This window comes from Pipistrellus hanaki (assembly GCF_964339955.1).
Source record: "Pipistrellus hanaki genome assembly, chromosome: 12".
In the NCBI taxonomy this organism is placed as follows: Eukaryota; Metazoa; Chordata; class Mammalia; order Chiroptera; family Vespertilionidae; genus Pipistrellus; species Pipistrellus hanaki.
In genome coordinates this window covers 49,711,468-49,736,626 of record NC_140514.1, presented here as the reverse complement: position 1 = coordinate 49,736,626, position 25,159 = coordinate 49,711,468, and the positions used below count along the sequence as shown (strand labels likewise).

At 47.4% G+C, this 25,159-nt stretch overlaps 1 protein-coding gene across 1 annotated transcript in view; it reads right to left on the bottom strand.

The window, feature by feature from the left end:
- MERTK (MER proto-oncogene, tyrosine kinase) overlaps nt 1–25,159 on the bottom strand; it is a 104,643-nt gene that overhangs the window by 3,554 nt on the left and 75,930 nt on the right. The window contains exons 9-18 of the mRNA XM_084900216.1: nt 19,668–19,821; nt 17,085–17,238; nt 15,102–15,187; nt 12,442–12,537; nt 11,534–11,614; nt 11,052–11,144; nt 9,896–10,014; nt 7,042–7,151; nt 5,424–5,583; nt 4,635–4,771 (exon numbers count right to left, since the gene is read on the bottom strand). Coding sequence (XP_084756342.1) covers nt 4,635–4,771; nt 5,424–5,583; nt 7,042–7,151; nt 9,896–10,014; nt 11,052–11,144; nt 11,534–11,614; nt 12,442–12,537; nt 15,102–15,187; nt 17,085–17,238; nt 19,668–19,821 — 1,190 coding nt within the window. The remainder of the gene's footprint in view (nt 1–4,634; nt 4,772–5,423; nt 5,584–7,041; nt 7,152–9,895; nt 10,015–11,051; nt 11,145–11,533; nt 11,615–12,441; nt 12,538–15,101; nt 15,188–17,084; nt 17,239–19,667; nt 19,822–25,159) is intronic.

Sequence of the window (25,159 nt, the reverse complement as noted above, 5' to 3'; positions counted from 1 at the left end):
CAAGACCTATGACTGGGGCTCCTCATGACTTCTGCTGTGTCCTGTAGAGAAGATTCTCTTCAGGGTGGTGTCCTCATTCTCTGTGTAATTAGGAATTACAAAGGGGGGACATTGATGTGAGCACAGTAAAGCAGAGAGATGACTGCTTTAGGAAGAGTGAGTTTTACTACCATTTGGACTCTTTCCTTTTTTGAGAAATTGACATTCATGTTGCTGGATAAGGAAATGACTCCAATGCTGACACATGTAGTAGATTACTGCTATATTATAAAAAATATATATTTTTATTGATTTCAGAGATGAAGAGAGAGCGATAGCAATAGAAATATCAATGATGAGAGAATCATTGATTGGCTGCCACACTCGGGATAGAGCCCACACCTTGGGCATATCCTCTGACAGGGAATCAAACCATGACCTCCTGGTTCATTGGTTGACACTCAACTACTGAGGCACTCCAGCTGGTATCTTGTGAACATAAATATGAAATTCCCATATTCACATGTAATCCCATCATGTAGAACTGTGGGTAATTCTACTAGCATTCACACATGTACTGAGAGATCTCATCCACATACACGTACAACAATCAATACCCGTATTTGTTTACTTTTCAGCTCCTATCAGCAAGGCCTGAGCTCCTGGCCGGCGGGGTATGCAGGTGCTTTGCCTATGAGCATAGAACCTTGAGTTCCTGTTTCCCTGATGAGCCCAATTCCCACCTGGACATCACCTCAGCTCTCTGATTCTCCATGTTTTACCTGCATGAGTCGGCCACTGGGACTTGGCAAACAGCTTCTGTTTCCATTTTTGAGGTTTTTATGGTATAAATCAATTTGCATGACTTCCTGTTTTCCACAGAGCCCTGCCTGTTTGCAGTCTGAGATGAGCTTTGAGGAATTCTGCCTTTAAAAGATACCCCCCTTTTCATTAGGCCATGAAGGCCCCATTATTTACCTTCATCTATCCCATGTCTTTGGAGAAAGCGTTTGCATCACCCAGAGATTTTAACTGGTGTGACACAAGAATATTATAAAGCATGCAATACCTGACTACTTAGCCAACAACACTGACTTTTCTCCTAACAAATAAAAAAACTGACAACAGCCAACCCAATAACAGCCATCCAGTGTAAATGAATAAAAATGATACCTATATTTTTTGTCAGATTGGCAAACAATACAGTTTTTGGTGTGCTGTAGAATTTTAATAATTGGTTTATATGTGCTGTGAGAGACAAACGGTTGAAAATCACTGACATAATTTATGTTCTTCATATTCAAGTGGTAGCAATATCATTTTTAAACTTATTTTTCTTCAAGACTTTCTAAAATATGTAACTATAAAATAGAAATATGACTAGTAAATATATGGTAGTGTGTGTACTGTGGTCCCTTCCACAAAGGGCAATTCTGCAGTGGCGGACCAAAGTCAACAAGTCCAATCTCAGAAATTTAAGGAAAAAATAAGCCCTAGTCAGTCTGGCTCAGTGGATAGAGTGTCAGCCTGCGGAACAAAGGATCCCGGAGTTTGATTCCAGTCAAAAGCACATATGGTACCTTCATTGCAGGCTCCTCCCCAGCCTGGGCCCTGGTCAAGGCATGTGCAGGAGGCATCCAAACAATGTGTCTCTCATAGCAATACGTCCCTCTGCCTTTCCCTCTCTCTTTCATTTTAAAAGCAATGGAAAAATATCCTAGGTGAGGATTAAAAAACAAAAACAAACAAACAAACAAAAAAAATGACAAAAAGAAAAAGCAAGTTTGGTAGTTGCCTTCGTAAATGGTCATTTTTGTTTTTCTACTGAGATTTCATAAAAGATGTAGTCACATAGGTTGTGGGGATTGGGGGAGTAGCGGATGGGGATTACTGTTTCATGGGGGACAGAGTTTCAGTTTTGTGAGATGAAGAGTTCTAGAGATGATGGGGTGACGGCTGTACAACATGGATGCACTTCAGTGACTGAACTGAACGCTTAAAAAACAGTTAAGATGGTAAATGTACGTTCTGTGCATTTTACCACAACTTTTCACCAAGGAGTTTAAAAGATGCAATAATACAAATTTTAAAAAATTATAAATTTCTGAATTTATCTATATTTGTTAGGCACCTGCTTCCCCCTGGCTCTGAGGATGGCGGAGCTCCTCCATCTGCTCAGAGAAATGGCATGTGCCCTGCAGCGTGGGGCAGGGTCTGAGTTCTGACACTTGGCCGATGGGAGGAGCCCTGCTGCTCTCCTGCCTCGGGCCCGAGCTGCCACAGGTGGATGTGGAGGGACTGATCCGTAAGTAGAGGAGGGTTTCTGAGAGGGAGAAGATTGTGTGAGCTGCGGTCCTTATTCAATTCACACCGTGATGCCACTGTGCCACCGTTTCCTCATGCCAGGCCCCGCCAGCTTGGGCTTCTCTGATTTGATGGTATTAGGGTGGGGTCAGAGGGCAGGGGGACTCAGAAGGACATCAGTGGGATAAAGTTGATGGGACCAAGTGGAATAAAGAAAGAACAAGGTGGCTCCCGAGTATCAGAGGGGAATGAGTGTTGGTGCAGGAACCACAGCGGCCAGTGGGGGGGGGGGGGGGGGTGCCTGAGGGCCACAGCCAGAGGCCATAGCTCAGCTGAGGAATGTCCTACAGAGACTACCAGGAATCATGCAGAGAGGCCTCTTGGGCCAGGGGAACAGGCCTGCCGCCTGGTCACTCGGAGTGGTGACACTGTGCGCAGAGGCGGCCTCAGAGGGCAGGACATACAGTGGACTCCGTCATTACACCCTTCCATGTCTTAGAACTGACTTGAAAAAGACCCAGAGGCAAGTAACATGGGCATGAACTCACCTCGGCTAAGATTAGACAGCAAATGAGATGAGAAGCTCAGAAGTGGTCTCATTTTCAAAAGAAAACGTCCCTGATATGAAACAGATGCCTCTTTGTTGACTAGCATCCAGATGGGACAGGGGTTCAAGAAGGCCTGGTTCAAGCTTGAGGTGCAGAGCCAGCTGGGTGGGGACTACAGGGCCGCCTGATCCGCCTGACCTCCTGGCCACGTGGCACGTGCTGACTCTGCGACTCTCACCCAAAAATGCTCAGAAACACGAGTCAGCATTCCTCATCTGGCTCTGCGTAAAACACTGGAAAACCACAGTGTGACACAGCTCAGACCTTGCTAAGACCTTAGGTAATCACTGCAAAGACCAACTGCTTGTGGCACAAGACGGAAGCCAAGAGGGAAAGAGCCACAAAACTCCTCATTCAACACTGTGTGGCTCAAACGGTTCCTCCTTTCTAGAAGCAAACATTTCATTCACGTGGCTCTTTTAAAAACCACCATGAAACCCCAGATCTAATTGCATTAGAATTTCACAATGTTGTTAAAGGGCTTAACATTTTTTGTTTCTGTTCTTAATATTGTAATCTATAACCACAACAGCCACCACGACCAAACAACCTGCGGCTCTGGTCAATCAAGGTTCCTTCTGGGGATTTTCCTGCTTATGTGAATTCTCCATGGACACGCATTACAATTTGATTTTCTTCTGTTGAAAAAAATAAGAGTTTTCTGTTTGGCTTGGACGAGATAGGGGAGCCGGCATGCCCTCTAACCTAGCCCTCCCCTACGTGAGGAAGCAAGGCCACAGTGGGTGTGTGTGACACAGTGGGGGGTCCCACCCACTCCCAAGCCCGAGCCCGTGCAGGCCCAAGGCCCTGAAATCTTGCTGAATACCGAGACAATGTGGGTAACCCCTGTTATGTGGGGAAGAGACTCGACACTAGGAAGGTAGAGGCAGTGCCACAGGAAGTCAGCTGAAGAAGGTCAGCAAGGTGTTTGGGCAGGTCACTGTGTGTGATGTTTCATTACAAATCGGCATCAAAATGTGACACTTGCTCTGTGCCTCCTGCAGGCTGAGCGCTCCACACACTTTCCTCAGCCCTCCCAACAGCTCTGAAGAAAACGCGACTGGACTTTATCTGCGGCTGATGATGAGGCACACAAATCCAGTCAGCTGCGATGGCCTCCCCTGTGGGTAGGTGGAGGCCGCACCTGGCCTCAGTGACTCAGAGGCCCAGGCCTCTCCCCATACCGCCCACCCTAGAGAGGAGGGGCCTGTCCCACGCGGGCTGTGCAGGCTGAGCTGGGGCTCTCAGGCCGGGCGGAGCACCTGGTCGCACAGTGTCTTAAGACATGCACTTCTGGCCCACTTTGTTCCAACAACCTCAGCGTCCAGGCATGGGGCTGAGGAATCGTGCTGCTAGACTATCCCCCCACGAAATTCTGATGACCAGCCTGACCTCAGAGCCACAGGCTGAGTTTTCTAAATTTCCTGACTTAGGATATTACTGCGATTTGTCTGTCTGAAATGCTGAACAGGAAGAGAAGGATGACGGCAGCACAAGAGGGCAGGTGACCAGGTACCTCATATGCAGTAAAGTTGACCCATTTATCTAGAACGCATTTCCCAGGGGTGCCTGCAGACCTGCAGAACATGTGCACACACCACCTCTCACACCAGGAAAGGCTTTGGCCTGGACGTGCCACGTCTGCACACGCATCCTGGCTAAAAGTACCCCCGTCCCTAGGTCTTTGCAGACCCACTGCCCGGCCCACGCAGGGTGCCTGGCCATATCCAGCGGCTCACTCACAGTTCGTCCAGGCAGTCCTCCGGCTGCTTCAGTCTGTGGCCGTGGAGCAGATAGTCGTACATCTCATGGTTCTGGACTCCGGGGTAGGGCGTCATCCCCCGAGTTGCAATTTCCCACATGGTCACGCCAAATGCCCACTGAGAACAAAGCAACCAGAAGTAAGATCTGAGTCTTTTCAGAAAGCCTGAATGGACTTTTTCATTGGGAAAGGTCATTTCCTTAGAGCCCTGATGACCGTGCACAAAGCTGACAATTATGACTGGGACACGCTGCTCTCCCAACATGGCAGTAACGTGGCTGGAACGTCACGGTGCCCACTTGCTGCTAACGCTGTTACGGGAAATCTGACCAGGGCAGCCAAGGCCTCCTGCCGAGTCGATGCTCAGTCCCACTGTTGTCAAGTGTTTTCTCTCCTCGTCTCTGGTTGAGGGCGTAGCCACACAGCACTTTTTGTAATTCATGTTGGTCCCATAGAGCCACTGAATGAACTTGCTGAATTTAATATGAATATGAAATAGCTTAGTTGTGGGCAATAAGTCACAATAGGGTCACAGAGGAAAACGGGAATAAATTAAGGGCCTGTGCAAAGACAGATCTTTTGAACGTCAGGAGCCTTCACCAGAACCTGGAGCTGCACCTGAATGAGGGTGCTTAGCAATAAATAAGAGAGATGCGAGCACACTGCCGGCCCTCAGTTTATCAGTGAAATGTCTGGCAACACCAGCTAAGTCACTTCGTTCAGCACGCTTCCTCTGCAAGACACAAGGTCCCCAGTAAAGCTATACTCACCACGTCGCTTTTACTGGTGTAGACTCGGTCCGCAAGGCTCTCGATGGCGATCCACTTCACAGGCATCTTAGCAATGCGGCCTTGGCGGTAGTAATCTCCGCTGTAAATCTTCTTGGAGAGGCCAAAGTCCGCGACACATACCGTCATGTCATCGCGCAGCCTGCAGAGAGGAGTTTGAGTCCTTAGGTCCGTCACAATAAAACCTTGAAGCACAGGCCTGCGTCACACGCACAAGAAGTGGCCCAGAGAAACAGGCCCCACCTGCTTGGGGAACAACGGCAGGGCACGTGAGGGGGAGCAGCAGAGAGAGAACTCTGCACCCTGCTTGTCTGTGTGGGAATCTGACCCAGCCAGGCCCTCTGTGCACAAGGATCGGTGCACCAGGAGGGAACAGGGGAGCTGCACAGGCAGAGAGGGAGCTCAGCTCAAACCCGGGGCCTCTGGTCCCTCAGCGAGTGTCCCAGCGGCCTTTATGCCTGACGTCTGGATGCAGCACCGGCTCTGTGGTCCAAGGGAGCCTCCCTGCAGCCTGGGGGAGGCGGGCAAGTACATCCTGCAAGAGGGGGACCCAGGATCCCCACAGAGACAGCCAGGTAGTACTTGAGTAACTCAGACAATTAAAGTTGTACAATCACATTGATAGCTCATCCTATAAAAACAGATCCTAGACAAAAAGGAGAAGGAAGAGTAGAAATGAGGGGTCTGGAGGTAGCATGATGACCTGTCCCTGTTTGCCCGACACTGACTTTTAAAACTGGACATGCCTTGTCCTGGGAAAGTTCCGGGCAAACCGACTGCTGGTCCCTTTTCTTGATAGGAAAAGCATTAAGGAAACATTGATGGGGGAAAAAACGATTTTCAGAGGTCTCCCTCTGTGGTAGAAAAATTGTTTAAGTTAAAAAACAAAAACAAGACCCTTCTGGGTTTTCAAAAATGAGGTGAAAGTGGGAGGGAGTTGGGGAGGGGAGCACTGGTTAGGAGGAGTGAGGGCAGGAGGAGAGCACTGGTTAGGAGGAGTGAGGGCAGGCACCACTGTCACTTCTCCAGGCAAGAAAAGTAAATAAAAGCAACACATTTAAGGAACCTTCTCTCTTCCTGCAACTGTGAACTTAAGTCAAGACACAGTTACTGTCTTCAAGATCTACCGCAGACACTGGGTCTGGTGCTGCAGCACGAAGACGTGGGGGGACCTTGAGCTCCAAGTTCTAGTCTGTCCTTGCTGCTCCGGTCGGCGTGTCCACGGAACAGGGCGTCTTCACGAGGCAGCATCGTGAGGGTGCAGGGAAAGACCGTTATGGTTTCCATGACTGTCTGCATGATTAGCTGACTTACATGTAACTGGGCCCAAAGCCGGCTGATGGCAATGAACAGGGATCACAAAGGTCTTACCTAGCCCTCCTGGGGCGTGAGAGTGTGAAAATAAAAAGAGTCACAGGAGGAAGTTTTGGAGGGACTGAAAATCACGGACACAAACCCAGTCATGCATCAGAGACACAGGAATTCCACCTCCAGAGCTCTCTCTCCTCTTACTGTGACAGTGACCGGCCACCCACTGTGTCCCCACCACAAACACCAACACCATGAAGTCCAACGGCCCAGGGCACACCCAGACCCTTACATGCAGTTTCGAGCAGCTAAGTCTCGATGAAGGAAATTCCTGTTGCTCAGATACTCCATCCCCTGGGCAATGTCCACCATGAACTTCACCAGCGTCTGCACGGGAATGTGCTGGGAGACAAAGCAAGAAGAAAGATGATTATTATTTTTTTTACAAGGAAATCTGCACGTAATCTCCGTCTGGGGGAAAATAGAATTTTTATCTCTGAAATGTGTGGCCATGAGACACACATTTCTGTATCACTAATAGCACAAATAAGATTTTAAAAAAGGAATGAAAACAAACAAACTCTACACCTGTTTGGCAGATATCACATTTACTTCTCTCCATGTTTGAAAGTACTGACAGTGAATAATATGGCCCCTATGTCATGAGATCCTCCGTGTCCTGAGTGCCAGTGGGACCAAGCACCCATGCCACACAGAGGAAGGGGGGAATCTGGCTTTTGAGGGTGGGGGGTTCTAATGTTTTGAGGCAAAAAGCCCACTTTAAAGTAGCTGTCCAATTGTGCACCCACATCTGCTATCCGTCTGAAATGTCTTGAAAAGATGGTTTTCTTTTAGAGAGAAATTAGGATGGTCTTGGGCCCTTATCACAGGAATTTTCCTTTTTGTTTCGTGTGCTGTCAGCAGCCTGGTGTTTTCTCCAGGCGTGACAGCACGCGAGCTGCTGTGTTGGAGACCACCCGGGCTGGAGCTGATTCTGAGGCTGACCACCGAAGTGGCGCTCTCTGCAGACACTGCGAGTGAGTGAAAGCAGAGGGACTTCCCGGCCACCACAAGCAGGTCCATCCACTACACCCTCTCCCCAGCGCAATGGGTTTGTCACGACTCATTCTGTCTGGCACGGGTTTTCCAACGTGGTGAGAACAAAGCCCTGGATTTTTAGTGCCAAGACGCGTGTCGGCCACACATTGTATATATAATACAATAAAGTGCTTTAATTATGCTGTACCTTTACATAATGGACTTGTTAAAGAGGGCGTAAACAGACCAGGGAGGAAAGTCCCATGCTGTGTTCTGTATACCTGGGGCTTTAATTTTCTGGATGCTAATTTCCAGAAAAGGATTTGGGTATAAGAAATAGCAAGTCTGCTAACATTCATGGAGGCATAACGAGCATCAGGTACTATTCATCTGTGTTATTTTCTCCTTGAACAATGATTTAATTCTTGCAAACTGTGACCAAAGTTATTTAAAAGATAATTGTGTGGGCCTTGCCAGTGTGGCTCAGTTTGTTGAGCATTGTCCGGTGCATTGAGCGGTTACCGGTTCTATTCTCAGTCAGGGCACATGCCCAGGTTTCGGATTCAATGTCCAGTCAGGGTGTGTGCAGAAAGCAACTAATGGATGTTTCTCTCACTCCCTTCCTCTTGCTCTAAAGAAAAAAAAAATAAGTAAAAACTTATTTTAAGAAAAGACAATTGTGTGGTAGGACTAATAAATGAGTTCAACTAAGTTACAGGACACTAGTGTATGGAACTACAAAAATCAGTGTAGTTCCATACACTAGAAATGAACACTCTTTCTGAAAATGAAATTAAGAAAACAACTTTATCTACAAAAGAATAAAAAATAAAATGCTTAGGAACAATTTTGCAAAAGAAGTACAAAACTTATACCCTGACAAGTACAAAATGAAAGACGCTGAAGATCTAAACAAAGGAAATGAGAGCCTGTGTTCACGGCGGGGAGGGTGAGGACAGACAGCACGAAGGCCCTGACAGAGGAGCACATTACGTAACCGAGTCCTAGTCCTGCCGCACTAGCAGAACAGACGTGTTTATTCCCCCAACTGACTGAACAGACAGCAAAGCCCTGAATGAAAGCTTGATGTCCCAGCTTCTCTCTGCATTTTGTGACTCCCAGCATTACCTATGGCTGCGAAAGTGTACATGGGAGTTACTTTCCAACACTGTATTTTTGCAAATAGAAACTATTCATTAGTTAGTAAAATGCTGTGTACGGGCTTCTCTTGTCATAAACAAGCTGATTCTAAAATTATATGGAAGGGCAACATAACTAGAAAAGCTAAAAACAATTCTGGAAAGTAGAATAAATCTGGAGGAATCACGCTACCCGATTTTAAGATTTACAATAAAGCTACAGCAACCAACATGATTTCTGTTTCCAAGAATAGAAAGAAAATTGGACCCTGGCCAGTGGTGCTCAGTGATTAGAGAGTCAGCCCCACACTGAAGGGTCATGGGTTCGATTCATGGTCAAGGACACATACCTGGGTTGTGGGTTCAATCCCTTTCCCTGGTCGGGGCATGTGTAGGAGGCAAGCAATCAATGTATCTCTCTTATATAGGTATTTCTCTTTCTCTCTTCCTCTCCAACCGTCTTTCCCCCACCCCTGTTCTACTCTCTCTAAAAATCAATGGAAGAAATATCCTGGGGTGAGGGTTAACAGAACAAAAAAGAAAGATGGGTCGAGTAAGTTCATGCTCAGTGTCTCCGAAAAACAGTTCAGGGCACCTTCCCTCTGAAAACTGAGACAGGTCCTGCACCCAGGGATTTCAGAGTGAACAAGCTAGAGAGGCAACTTCAAAAGAAAGAGGCCACTCTGACATCACAAGTCTCCCCCCGCGCCCCCCCCCCCCCCCCCCGCTCCACTGTGAGGGGCACAAGTATGTGCTCCCAGCTGGCTTCCTCCCCCCATGAACAGGAATAGCAGGACCCGGGGAGGCCTGCTGGGAAGATGGACACCCCATTTCAACCCCCGGGGTGCACAGGGAGCACCAAACAAAGGCTCATGTCCTTGCGTTCCCTCCTTTATATTCAAGGTTGGACGCTGAGAGTGTCCAGGCCTTGTCAAGCGTCCAGAGGCAATGCTACGGGTAATTCATTACCTTTGATCCTGTCTCCAGTCGGGAATAGAGTAAGTAGGTATGTAGGTCCCCGTATTTCATGAAGGGTAAGATCACCATGGGCTTCGGGGTGCCTTGGGAGCCCATTTCTATACAAACACCTGAAATTAAGAGCAGAGTTCCTTACAAAGAGCCCTTGTTAGCAGTGACCGGAAAAAGCAGGCAGGAGCCTGGGCCAAATTGAAACCACGTGTGCCCCAGTGAACAGTTAAAAAAACAAACGCTCGTAACTCATAACCGAGTTCAAGAATACAGAATGCACGCTGGGTCCACCTCTCAGTATGTTTTTCTTTCAGGTTAGGGCCAGCCTTTGCATGATGAGAGCGCTCAAAAACTAGCCTATAACAGGCAGAGCCCTGCAGAGACCTGGGGAGTTTTCGTTACATTGATTCCAAGTGAGGGGCAGGGACCGCATCAGAATTCAAGAAGCAGACTCGTCTCATGTGAGAGTGAGACACTTAATCGTAGGAAGACGTGCACTGAAGCCAAATGCTTCAGCTACGCAAAGTGCTCTGAGGTAGAATCCACATCCCTAAATTCTAACAGTTTTCACAGGAAAAGCTGCAGCCCATTTTCCGTGGAATTCTAGAAGGAGAGCCTGTCACCTGACACGGCGCTGGCAGAGCGGGTGCACATTTTGGTGCGATCACAAAGGACCATTGTTCTCCGTCTGCTGAGGCCGATGGCTGCAAACGAGTAACACTCACTTCTTTGACACAATATTATATCCAAAGATTAGTTTTCACATCTCCCTTGAGTGTCCAAGACACTTGGAAAGCTCCCCAAGGAGCTTAGCATGTATCAGATTGCAGGGCAGCAAAAATAAGTCGTCGGAACATTGTTATTCTCAGGCTGCTCTCCCTCTCGGAGCAGGGTCACCGACACGGCAACCCCTGGAACCCGATCTCCCCGTTTGGTGATTTTTAGAGAAACGGTGCTAAACGCCAAATTCTGACATGAAATCACGTCCCATTTTTACCCACTTTTACTATTAGCCTCCCCCCATGGGAACGGTGAGGAGAAGCCTTTGGGTGAAGAGACCCTGGGGCGCCAGTCTCTGTGGGTCACACCAGGCTCCCCGTTGGTGCAGGGTGGGTGCGCCGAGCCCCCCGGCCCCCAGGCCTGCCTGCCTAAGTACCGAGCAGTCCGATGACGTTGGGGTGGCTGAAGTCTTTCATGCACGCGGCCTCACTGAGGAACTCCTCGATCTCTCGCTGGGAAAAGTTGTCCACTGGAAGAAGAGATGGGAAACCTCAGGCACAATTAACATGCTCCTTGAAGGGCAGGGGCCGCAGCAACTTTGTTCTCTCAAAGTAAAATCAGGAAAAGACAAAACCGTGGCCACAGTAAACACACGATGGTTGTCAGGGGCCGGGCGGGAGATAAAGAAGGGGCGCACAGGCGAGTTTAGGGTGGTGAGACATGTGGAGGACCTGGGGCAGGTGTGAAGAGCTCATCACAGAAACGGTCCCTCTGTGCCCAGGCAGCGCTCTGGATGGCATCCTGAGCCATCCGTGACCCAGATCACGGCCTCTGAACGCCACCCTGGCCTCATGGAGCACCAGACGCCGAAGCAGCTGCCCACACCTAGAATGGGTTCGTAGGTGACAGATAACTCACGTTTCATGGTCTTCACGGCCACTTTCTCAGAAGTCCCATCTTGCTGACTAAGACTTCCTTCCATGACGGACCCAAACTCTCCTGTGAAGCAAAACAACACCTATGTGGACTTTGTGCAAAATCTCTCCTGACCACAGAGCCAGAGAGGACCAAGACACCGCAGCAGGCAGAGCTGCCGGGCCCTCCACACTGGAAACCCTGGGCACTGCCCTCCCGCTTGTCAGCACCTCGGCTGGCTGGGACTTTGCTCAGGTCGTCACTTTATTACAGGACAACATGGGAAATGTTTTCGAAATTCATCAAGTAGAAACTCTGAACACCATCATCATTCATCCTAACATCAGAATATCAGGTTGACAGATTAAATATGGATTTTCACCCTTGTCCCTATTTAACCAAGAAGGTGCCAGAATCTTGAGGAATGAATTTAAATGATATAGGAAGCCAACCAGTGAATTACATGCTTTTCAATGGAGGAAGGGAGTTCATATTTTCAAGGCCTACTGTGTGTGCTAGGCACTATAGAGCCCCATCCATATGCCCAATCTTAGTTTCAAAAATTACTGTTCACTTTTTCATCCTAAATAATAAAAGGCTAATATGCAAATTGTTCTCTCGACTGGGAGTTCAACCAGGGGGTGGGGCCGGCGGGCTAACTGCCCCTGGCCCCTTCCCCAGGCTTACCCCACCCCCAACTGCCCCCCAACCCTGTTGGGGCAGGCCAACCAGAACCCACCCATACACGAATTTGTGCACCAGGCTTCTAGTTTTAAATAATAAAATAGAACTCTTTGTATTATAATTTAAAGTCACAAAATGGTATTCTATTTAACAAATACACATTTAAAAAAATTACTGTGAACTGCTTATTTTCTTATTCCATATTTTAAAAGGATTAAACTGTTTACCTTCACCCAGAATTTTTCCAAGAGTTAGTAGGTTCCTGTCAATCATAACATCTTCCAGCTTTCGCTGCAGCTCCTCGCTGACTCCCAAGCTGCTTACTGGGAAGGAAGTGACAGGGGACAGATGGCTGTCAGTGCGCTTCCCTTCATTGGAATATAATTAAAATTACACATAAAGCCCACAAAATAGTTAAATACTTTTTCCATTTTATACTCCATGGCTCTTCTCCCCCAAATGCCAGTAATAAAATATCACACTTAATTCTACTATGATTACAGCAAATAAAATGAATCCTTCAGGCAAGATGAATCCTGAAAATGCCTAAACATCACAACCACATTTCTCCTTCCCATGTGCAGGATCAGCAACTGGCAGTCAGATTCCCACTGGGAGGTTCACTCCTGACTTGAAGTGAGGAAGAGAAGTCGGTAGGTATTTCCTAGTGGACTATTCACTGTTTTACCCTGCGGACAGGTCACAAAGGAGCCCGGGGCACTTCCCTTCCTCCCTGTCAGGGAAGGAGGCACAGAAACCCAGGAAACACAGAGCCCAAGTGCCGTGGCATCTGAGCCTCATCACACTGACATGGACAGTGCGAAGCTCAGTACCTGGGGGAGGACTGGAGAGCAAGACCTTCTGTGATAAGGTGCAGCACTGACAGGAAGTGTCAGCAGTGAGAGCCATTAACCAGGGGAGGGAGACCCATTCAATGACTACTGGGCAAATGACCCCGTTTGTGCCCCAGAAAGGCAGTGAGCAAGGCTGTGGAAGAAAACAACAGCTCTGCCGGTGTTGCTCAGTGGTTGAATGTTGACCTATGAACCAGGAGGTCACAGTTCGATTCCCTCCTGACAGAGCACATGTGCGGGTAGCAGGCTCGATCCCCAGTGCGGGGCATGCAGGAGGCAGCTGATCAATGATTCTTTCTCATCATTAATGTTTGTCTCCCTTCCTCTCCCTTTCTCTTTGAAATAAAATATATATATTAAAAACAAAACAACAACAAAAAGCCATGCGGACAATCTGGACATTTTAAGCTCTTGGTAAAAAAAAAAAATTACTCAAATGGTCCTTCAATATAGAAAAAAAGTTGGTGTAAATTAAGAATTTTTTAAAATGTAAGAACATCTGCCCAGCTGCTGTGGCTCAGTGGTTGAGTGTTGGGTTGACCCATGAACCAGGAGGTCACAGTTCAATTCCCTGTCAGGGCACAGGTCTGGGTTGTGAGCTCGAGGATCAAGCCCACGCAGGAGGCAAACCAATCGATGTTTCTTCCTCTCTCTCTCTCTCTCTCTCTCTCTCTCTCTTTCTCCTCTCAAAAGTCAATAAAAACATTTAAGAAATATAGTAACATCTAAAAGTCAAACTTCTAGATTAGAAAAGGAAGGAAATTGTATCATTCTATATCACACGAGTTTTTATTTCACAGCGACCTGTATACCTTCATTCTTATATTTGGCTGTTATTTTGTTTAGAAAACATCCAGAAGCTTAAATTTGAAAGTCTTTGCATATACTTTTGTTACAGGATTCAGGGCAGGAGGAATAGGGAAACTGACACAGGAAAGTTAGAACAAGGCCTAGCAGTGCCGGGCAGTTTGCAGCCAGCTTATAACTAACCAGCCATTATCCTCCCCAGCCAAGGACACAGAGCAAATGGTTAAAAACCTTCCTAAGGAGAGCGTGCAGAAAGGGAGGGGAAAGCAAAAGGAAAAAAGGGCTGTTCTGCCCCCTAAGCAGAGAAGCCAGCAGTCTCAGGCTTGGCAAGGCAAAGTTGCCAAGTGCTTCTCATGAATTCTGGGAAGGCCACAACAGAGTAAAAAAAAAGGTACCTTGAGAATTAATCTGTACCAAACTAGTCAGCAGAGGGACTCTGAGACCTAAAGACAGGGAGGTACATAAGCCCTCAGACCCCCATCCAACCGCTCTTCAGAATAGCTGAGAGCGTCTGTGCTTCATAAGCCAGGTGGATAGGTTTGCTTGCTTTGTTTCTGCGTTATGCAATAAAGATGCATGCTTTACTTGCTTTAATAAGTTGTTTTTTCTTTTCCTTTTCTTCTTTTTCTAAATTGGCTGTTCACAATGCTGATTCATTTATATGAGAAGACAAGGATCAAGATTGAGGACAGCCCTCTCTCACGGGCTCGGGGCTGTCCTGGCTGGTAACACCTCTCTGGTGTCAGTGAGAGATGCCTATAACACTTTCTACACTATTTCTGGAACTATTCGAGAATACAGAACTATGTGTTTACCCACCCTGTTCAACGAGAAGAACGCCCACTCTGATTCAGCAAAGCATAAAATTGATACCAAGGCCGTCAGCAAATCGTTCTGAGTTGGGGGCCAGGAAATCACAAGCTCTGAGCAGGCCAGGTGTTCTGATGCTTCCTTTAAATCCTGGACCTCTAGCCACATCTCCTACCACTTGGCAAGGCATTTGGAGGCTGTCACCTCATCGCCTTCACCCATATTTCCAGCAAGGAGGCACAGGGTCACGTCTGACTCCCTACCTGCCGCTTGCTGAATACATCTTGCAGGGTAACAACATCGATCCTTGGATGCCTCTGGCTTTTGTGAGAAATCTGTCAATGAATCTGTTGTTCCCTCTTTGCTCTTAACCATTTTTAACTTTTGCCGACAAAGAGAAATGGAAGTCAACTTACAGGTGAGTTCGATGGCTCGCCGACTGAAGGACTTCTTTGCTGTGTAATTGACCACCAGCTCCACATCCTCGCCTGTGAAGGCATTCCTGGTGAACGAAACAGACATCTCAGGCTATGCAGGGGTGGGGAACGCCTGGCCGTATAAGGCCCATGAAATCATTTATTTGGTCTGGCCCTGCCAAGGCCTTAGGGGTGAGTTAATTAAATGTTTGACCAAATGCAGCAGGCTAATTTTCAAGTTGATAATTTTGTATGGCCCTCTAATGATGTTATAAATATCCAAATGAACCTTGGCAAAAACAGGGTTCCCCACCCTGGGCTATAGCAACAGCAGGGGCTGACCCGACTGCCTCGGCTGTCCCTGCTCCTTTTACTCTCAAAGTGCTTTTTAAAATCAGCTTGCCACTTATCAACAACCCTGCAGGAATTGACAAGATGATTATATAGAAATTATGGTTGATTTGAGAAAAAACGATCTCTCCAACAAAACAGCCCTCTCATCCATGAGCATGGTACACACTTCCCCACTTATTTTTCTTCCACGTTATTGGTAAAATCTACTAACGTTTTCCACAAAGTTCTTGCACATCTGTTGGGTCTATTCCTAAGAAGGTGATAGTTTTCATGCTGTTGTGAGTGGGGGTCTCATTCCAGCACTTTGTCCCTCATGCATTTTAAAACCAGAATAAAAGTATTTTTACAACATGTCATGTCCTAGAAAATATTTCCTCCTAAAGAAAAGCAAGAAAAGAGGGTGCCTAGGGGAGACTTCGGAGGAAGCAAAAAGGTACTGAACATCCAAAGACTGGGAAGGGCAACACTGCTATGTGCTCTTCCTAAATGCCTGGCTAAGTCTCAGAAGGCAAAGCAGCAGCCTCTGCTTCTGCGCCCACCCCTCCAGTGTCCCTCAGCTGCACACCTAGGGGCCCCCCTCGGGCCCCTGGAGCTCAGCACCGCCAGGAGCTCTGGACATCATCTCAGAGGTTCTGTCTTTACTGAGCCTACGTTTGAGGTGATCTAAGAAAATATATCTCTGCATCCTTTTTTAAAAATATTTTTTTTATTGATTTCACAGAGGAACAGAGAGGGAGAGATAGAAACATCAACGATGAGAGAGATTGATCGGCTTCTCCTGCACGCCCCACACTGGGGATCGAGCCTGCAACCCAGGGATGTGCCCTGACTGGGAATCAAACCACAAGCTCCTGGTTCATGGTTGAGTCATGCTGGCCAGGCTATGTATCCTTCTATATCAATTAATACTGTTTCCTCAGTGATAGTGATGAATGCCCCTACTGGGGTTGTGCCCTCAACCAAGGTACATGCCCATGACTGGAATCAAACCTGGGACCCTTCAGTCCACAGGCTGACGCTCTATCCACTGAGCCAAATAGGTTAGGGCTCTTCTCACATTTTTATTTGTACATACATATTCTGTTTTATTTTTGTTCATAATCAGGGTCAGTTCAAAGGCTTCTAATAAAAGTGCTCATTTAACAGCAACTGAGTTTGAGCAGCGAAGGCCTGTTGATGGTTTTCTCGGCACAGACCCCACCGGGCTGCCTCTGTAGTGCTGGCCTCAGTGAGGATGTCCGCCCAGAGTGAGCACAGGCAGGGCTTGCAGTTCGAACACCAAGGAGCAGGTTGGCAGGACAGACACTGTCCCTTAGCGTAACCATCTATCTCACCGACACCTCTGAACAGAACATTTCTTTATTGCTATTTATACCACCCGAGGATATTTTTCTCATTGATATCTTAGAGAAAGTGGAAGGGAAGGAGGGAGAGAGTGAGAGAGAAGCATCGATGTGAGAGCGGCACATTGATTGGTTGCCTCCCAAATGCACCCAACCAGGGCTGGTGATCGAACATGCCCTTAACTGAGAATCCAACCCACAACCCTTTGGGACATAGGCTGGTGCTCTAACTATGGAGCAACACAGGCCAGAGCCAAACAAAACATGTTTCAACTGGGACACTTACCCAAACCGCGTCTCCTGGACTCTTTTTCTGATGGCCAGAGGAACATACAAAACCAGCCCAATCAGAATAAATCCGCAGAAGCAGCCGAGGACGATGAGCACGGGGTCTGTACTGCCAGGTGTTGGAGCCGATGAGGGGGCCAGATCTACCCAACCTGGTAAAAACAAATCAATGGAAGCAATTCAGAATGCCTCTCGGGATCAGAAACACACAGGAAACACTGGTTTGTAGTGGGGAAGAGCAGGTAATCATAAGCTATAGAACCAGTCCCTCGCGTTTCCATCACCCACAAACACAGGCAGTCCTGAGACTGTGTAGGTCTCAGGCATCAATGGTAACCACGCCAGCAACAAAGGCATATGGGAGGGAAAATGGTCAAATTAACATTCACTGTAACTAACACACTGGAAACGTGAAGAATTAGGCACGATTATTTCTTTGTAAACACTTATCAAGAGTGGTGTGGACAGCTGGCCTCCTTCTGGTGTGTAACTGGTGACGTGGACAGAATCTACTTTCTGTGCCTGTGCATTGTTGCGCTCCATTCTAAGTTTGGATCTGCTTCTGACAACTTATCCTTTGTGCTTCCAAGGCTGTCCAGTCCATCTCAGAGTTCCTTCGTGTGAAGGCCTTTGCCAGGGTACCTCTGTCTGGAACATCTCCCTCCTTTTGGGTACGATCTCTTCATCCATGTGGGCAAGCTCACCTCCTCTGCGTCCCTGGCTGTGGATCTAGAATCTGTGAGCTCTTTCTTCCATAATTGCACACACGTTTAACTCAAATTTCACTGCCACTCATTTTTCCTTTCTTTTCTACACTTTCATCTTTGTTCGCAACTCTCTTTCACGTATCTCTTTCATGTCACTTGGGTTTGTCACTCAGAGAAGGGGGCAGCATGGTGATATGTCTTGAATGTGAGTGAATTGAATAATGCAAGCACAGTGGCCAGCAGAGAACAGACTCTGAGAAGTAGCACACCGGTTGTGGTCACTTGAGCCTGTTACTTATGTGGATTTGTACACTGAAGAGCCGGCAGCGAAGTGTGTGTGTTATGCAGGTTTCACAGTTAATATACGATGGTGACTCACATTTGAACCATATTGTTAAGGAACGGAGTTATTTCACTGAACAATGGTAACTGAAATGTATGCATATTGGAATTGTGCAAAGCGAGGACTGCCAATATAGCAAAGCTTTTTATAATTCTGACTTTTTGTTGTTAATCCTCACCTGAGGGTATTTTTTCCATTATTCTTCAGAGAGAGTGGAAGAAAAGAAGGGAGGGAAAGAGGTAGAGAGAGAGAGAAACATTGATGCAACAGAGACACATCAACCAGGTGCCTCCCACAGACGCCCCATTGGAGGCAGGGAGCAAACCTGCAACCCAGGTATGTGCCCCTGATAAGGAATCGAACCCATGATCCTTCGGTGCTTGAGCTGGTTTTCTAACCACTGAGAAACAATGGCCAGGGCTTCAAGTATGACTTTTTTTAAAAAAAATATATTTTATTGATTTTTACAGAGAGGAAGGGAGATAGAGTTAGAAACACTGATTAGCTGCCTCCTGCATACCTCCCACTGGAGATGTGCCCACAACCCAGGTACATGCCCTTGACCGGAATCAAACCCGGGACCTTTCAGTCTGCAGGCTGATGCTCTATCCACTGAGCCAAACCGGTTAGGGCAAATTCTGACTTTTTAACCTGTGCATTTAGAATCGGAATCTTGTTGACTCTGAATTTCTACCAGGCTGATAAGCCTGGCGTCCCCATCACCAGTCACTAATGGTCCCAGGTGCAGAGCTATGGGCTGCCAGACCTGATAAATGGCTCCAATTCTGCACGTAAGGGAGAGTCTGTGAGAGGGTCACTGGAGGAGACCCCTGGGGACTCACCAGCCTGCTCACAAGTCCCATTTGCTATGAGTACAAAAGCTGTGCAGGCAAGGACTTGTAAACACACAGGTCACTGACACAGAGGCCTGTGCACGGAGTTGATGACGTCAGTTTTACATCAAACAACCCAGGGCCAGACACAGTCAGCACAAAGCTGGCTCCCCTCATCTTCAGAAGTAAGCACAGTGTTTGGGCCACTTGGGGTACACGGTGACACCTTGCCAAAGAACATTCCAACAACATGCAGAAGCCAGATTGCAGGGCTGTCTGAGGGCGGCTTCTGCAAGAAACCCTGCATGTTGTGGACTGAGTGATCATGACGCTGCCTCAGGCCTGAATGGGCAACAATGGGACAAGCAGCACTGATTAAAACAGCAAAAGCAACTACCAGCTCTAGAGAGCGAAGGGTCAGTCACGCTGCCTTGCCAACATTCAGTCGGCACATCTCATTTCACGACATGCAGGAAACCAACTCACACCCTGAGCGGACTGATTCTCCTGGTAAGTTAGAACCATTCGTAGTCACGCTAGTGGGAGGCGTCTCATGCTGAGGTGTGATCCTATCGCTTTTCATTACCATGGCAAATTGGCCTCCACGTTTCAGCCTTAACCCAGCTGTCCCTCCCACAGCTGGCAGCCCGTGTGGCCTGGATGGCCTGCTCCAGCAGCTGACGGAGCCCGGCTCTCACCGTGTGCGGGGACGAATATTTTCACGGGGACACTGAAAGGCCCGACCCCTCCTGTGGTGACGGCGGCGATCCTCACGGTGCACGTGGCATTGTGGGCCCGAACAGGAATCTGAACATGGCTGCCGTCCTGGCCGACGTCCTCAGACAGCTCTTCCTGGGGACGGACAAGGAAGTAAAGGAAATGAAAGTCTGAGCTGCCCGGGCACGCCGCCTACTCCGCCACAGTTCCTCCTGCGGGAGTCCTCCCCCCACATCCCAGGGGCCATGTTTCCACAGCGTGCTTCCTCGCTAGGGCCACAGCCAATGGAGCCAAAGTGCAGGGACACAGGGACACAGGGATGCAGGACTGGAAGATGGGCCGGCAGCAACCACCACGGGGAGGGCACAGCACTTAGGGTGGCACTGCAGATGCCTCTGGAAGAGAAGGGGCATGTGGCCGATGCCCCCAGCCCCCTCTGCATCACCAAGGACGTTCCCAGGCGCACTGCTCACCTGCCAGCTTCCCCTGAGCCAGGACTAGTGGTCTTGTTCCTGGCAACTGTAAGAATTTTGTAAAATCTCCATCTAGGAGGTTACTGACGCTATTTTTTCCCCTACCAGCATGACAAATGCACAATTTGCCCAATTCTCCAAAATCTGGTTTTACTTTATTTTGTTTTAAAGCCACTGCCATGTCAATGAGTCGATAAGGCGTGAGGGGTGGAGGGAGGCAGGAATTATTTTTGGAAGAGTAGACAGCACTTTCCCCTTTGCTTCCAAACCTTGACTTTAACGACGTTCTCTGGGGCAGGAAACTAACTGTCAGGTCTGGGCAGGCTGTTCAAACGGGAACACAGGGGTTGAAGCTCCCTAGTGTCCTTATCTCTGAATTATGGAAATCTGATTTCACAGAGGGGAACTGTCAGGTCACCTGGACCACAGATGCAACTTCATCTTCCAGTTACTCAGCCTCATGCCAGTCACTTCTAACCATCGTGCAGGGTGGAGCCAGCTCACCCTTAAGGAGAGGACAGTCCCATCACTCATGACCAAGGGGAGACCTTGGTCAGCGACCCAGAGATTGTTTCCAAATCTGACAGGCTGTGACCACCGGGACCCAGAAGGGCCCTCAGACAAGCAATGAAAAGGGAAAACACAGACTGAAAACGTTTGGGTTTTTTATCCCATTTCTATCCCATGTTGCAAAAGGACTTGCCATAGGTGTTTTCAGGAAGTAAACTGTGGGGCACGACTAAGTGTTTGGACAGGTTCAAGCCTCGGACTGATGAGAGGGCACAGTCCTCTCGTGGCCATGTGCAAGTCCCAGCCTGGAGGACAGAGCCCTCCCAGCACAATTATAGCCAATAGCTGTAGCTGTAAGCTAGAACCTATGGTTATAATACAACTAGAGGCCCAGTGCATGAAATTCATGCATGGGTATGGTCCCTAGGCCTGGCCTGTGATCAGGGTCATCTTCCCTGGCTGCCCAAGGCCAACCCTGCCCCTGCCACCACCCACCCCCAGATCCCCACTTGCCATTCGATGATCAGGGCCTACTGGCCAGGGGGAAGGACCAAAAGGTCAGCTGTTTCGCCCACTCACTGGCCCTGGCCTGTGTGTGGGGTGAACTGGCAGGGTGGGGGCCTTGGCCTGGTGCCACCCGCATCCCTCGCCACCCACCCCTACTTCTCTATTCACCATTGGGCAATTGGAGCCTGCTAGCCGTGGAAAGGGACCAAGAGCTGGTCAGTGCACCTCATAGTGACTGGTCAAGCAGTCATTTTGGTCATTCTGCCATTAGGGTCTGTTTGCATATTAGTCTTTTATTATATAGGGTATTGTTGTCTGTATTCATGGACCATGCATTAGATCCGCAGGACTTCTATTTACTACTTGGTAAATAGGTGATATCTATTTGGTACAAGTCAGTACCAAACCCAGTTTTGATGATGGGTTAGCTGGCCATTCTCTAATTTGTAAAGGACAGAAAATCACCAAGGAGAGTAACTCCCTGGTCCAAGCTCATAGTCCTGCAGCCCTGCCCTGCGTGAGTCAGGCAGGCTTCAAGGAAAATGTATCTACTTCAGAGTTTAGCACCTGACAGCTCTTCAACTTACAAGACCTTCTGCCTGACCAGGAACAAGGGTACTTTTTGTCTACAAAGACTCAAGAACAAGACATCATGTATGAGAGAAATTAGCTCAAGATAAAAGGAAATGCATAACTGAGAAAGAATTAAATCCCTAGCCCTGGCTGGTGTTGCTCAGTGGTTAGAGTGTCAGCCTGCACACTGGAGGTTCTCAGGTTCAGTTCCTTGTCAAAGGAACCTGGGTAGCAGGTTGGATCCCAGCCCAGTTGGGGAATGTGCTGGACTCAGCCAATAGATGTGTCTCTCTCACATGGATGTTTCTCTATCTCTCCCTCCTCTTCCACTCTAAGAGTCAATGGAAAAAATATTCTCTGGTGAGGATTAACAAAACAAAACAAAACTAATTAAACCCCAAGAAGGAGAGAAATCCTGACAACAGAATTATCCTTTCAGAAATCAACATAGAAGTACTTTGTGACACCTATTGGTTTAGGTTCTATTACCTACTATGTAAACCTAGAGAAATGACTTTAAAAACCTACCGATTTACCTATTTATTTTCCTATCACCATTTATCCCCTCTATGCCTCATCCACCTGCCTTCTCCCCACTACAGCGATCACCACACTGTTGTCCATGCTCATGAGTTCCCTCTTTTTTCATTATTTGTTACTCATCCCTCCACCCACCCTAACACCCCAACCCCCAGAGCTGTCAGACTGTTCTCTATCTATGAGTCTGTCTCTGTTAGTTAGTTAGTTTGTTTGGTTTTTGTTTGGTTATTTGTTTATTTTTCCATTAAACTCCACATATGGGTGAAATCATATGACTCTTTTCTCTGACTGGCTTATTTCACTTGGCATCATGCTCTCCAGATCCATCAATGCTGTTGCAAAGGGTAAAATTTTCTTCAGAGGAGTGACTTTTTCATTTCCACCTCCTGTCCCTTAAATGAGTAAAGAGCTAATAATCCATGTAAAGTGCTTGGAATGGTGGTTGCCTGGAGCAAATGTCACCGAAGTGTGGCGATGGCCACCATCATAGCTGTTGTCATCATGCTGAAACCTGAAGTATGTAAGTGATGCCACGCACGGCCTATGGTCACACATTTTGGAAATGCATAAAAATTATCCCACCTTAGGGGTGGGATTACAATAGATTTTGAAGTAAATAGATTTTTGATTGAAAAAATATATGATAAACATTTTAGTGGAGGCTGAGCCATTTTCCCCCCTAAGAATATTCTTAAATGATAACCTCCAATATCGTTTTAACATATTACTATTTTTAAAAAGTGATGTCATTTATCCATTGTTTTGATGCCAAGTGTATAAAGAGGGGCATGACCATATCCATATCCTCCAGTATTTTAATTTTGATGTTTAAAGCGGACAAAGAAACCCATTTGAAATCCCACACAGGCAGGACCACCCTGTGTGCAGGATCCCCCTCAGTGTCAGGTGCCTGCTGCAGAAGGAGGGGCCATGTTCCTGGCACGAGCTGGCACAGGCTGTGCAGACTGCATAGTTCTCATTAAGTGACCTTTCACTTCTCACCAACACACGCCCGTATTCTCAAGGACTTAAAATATAGAGGGTTTTCAGGAAATGAAATTGAAAGTATAGTACAACATCGATTACAACTTTATTCACCGATAAGACCCGTGGACCTGGCCTGTTGGGAAATGTAAGAGCATGTCTTCTAAAACAGGATGTCTTGTGTGTGTTACATGGGCATCAGCTCATCAGCGCGAGCGTGGTGGTGCTTGTATTCAGTTATCAAAAGACTTGCCCTAACCGGTTTGGCTCAGTGGACAGAGCATCAGCTAGGTTTGATTCCAGTCAGGGGCATGTACCTTGGTTGCGGGCACATTTCCAGTAGGAGGCGTGCAGGAGGCAGCTGATCGATGTTTCTCTCTCATCGATGTTTCTGACTCTCTATCCCTTTCCCTTCCTCTCTGTAAAAAAAACACACTATAAAACATATTTTTTAAAAAAGACTTTAATATGTTCTCCTCTGTGAGAAGGCACGACTTATCTTTGTAATTCTATTTGAGAATATGACCCTTTTTATTGCCTCGAAGAACGGGACCATTCTTTGGGGCAAGGACTAGCAGATAAAGCTTCTGTCGTGCTACAACAACAAAGGTAGTTTGTTCAAAAGGGTTCAAATTCACAGGCACCAAAGCAAAACTCTCACACCTTCAAAAGCGTCCTGTAATTACTTCTTTTTGCGAAGAGGCCACCCTGTGGAATTTGAACAAGACACTATAGTATGAAGAAAACCCAGAGCATCTGGGGAAGAGCAGTGAGGCTCTGAAAAATGCAGTTTTGGAGTCAGCCAGAGCTGGGTTCTGATCCCAGTGCTACCAACCCCGAGTTTTGAAAGTTACTCAACATCTCTGAGCTCCAATTTCCTCAAATGAACATTGAGAAAGGAGTATCTTCCTCAACATGTTTTTGCAAGGGCTAAGTGAGTTCCTTCATGGAAAACACTTAGCACGTGATCTGGCACAAAGGCTATTTCTTAATTCCTATACTATATTTGTTCTTCTGTGCTGTATTTGCTCTTCTTTCCATATATGTATAAGACCTACTCACAGAAATGACTTTGCAGTATCTCTCAGGGCTGTCCTCTATCATTCAAGGCCGTTCTGTTCCCCAAACTGTAACATTCATTTGACACTTTGTTGGTTTCTCCTTCAGGCAAAATGCACCCTCCTTGGTGGATTCTTGATTAAAGTGTTTGAGACCTCTATCTGGCTTAACAAGAACCATGCCTATTCCTCATATCTAAAAATGACACCAGTTCAAATGCTCTGCCCTCCTTTGACAGTGAGTGAGAGGGAGGATGGAGGGAAGGAAGGAGGGCACTTGCCTACACCCAGGAATGCAGCGTGTCAGGAGGCAGAGTTCTAGGCCAGCGAAGGAATCCTCCAATGCAATGGGGCTTTCCAGGGCTTTGAAGAAGTTGGTTCTCCATAATAATCTGCCATGAGACTTCCCTCTGATCTATACCTCTACCCTTCTAACCACAGCAAAACCAGCATTAGAGCCACAATCCCCCAACAGTGAGCTCTATAAGAATGACATGGATCAAACTGAGTGCTTAACATGGAGGCAATTCCCACATCAAAGTTAAACATATCTCTTCGCTGCAGAACATCAGAGAGCCTTGAACTTGTCTTCAAGAAAGAACATAATATGTAATATTTTATCAACTGATTTGCTCACTGAATTTTTTTCTCATGGAAGATCTACTGATACCTTATGCGAATGAGAATGAGATAAGAAATACTAGTCCACACTCATCAAAGACTGTCCCATTTACTTTCAAGCCCAGTATAAGTAGCAGCCATCTGCAGATTAGCTCATGCCAGTGTCCATGGCAAGACACAGGCAGCAGCGGACCTTGTCCTGCATAA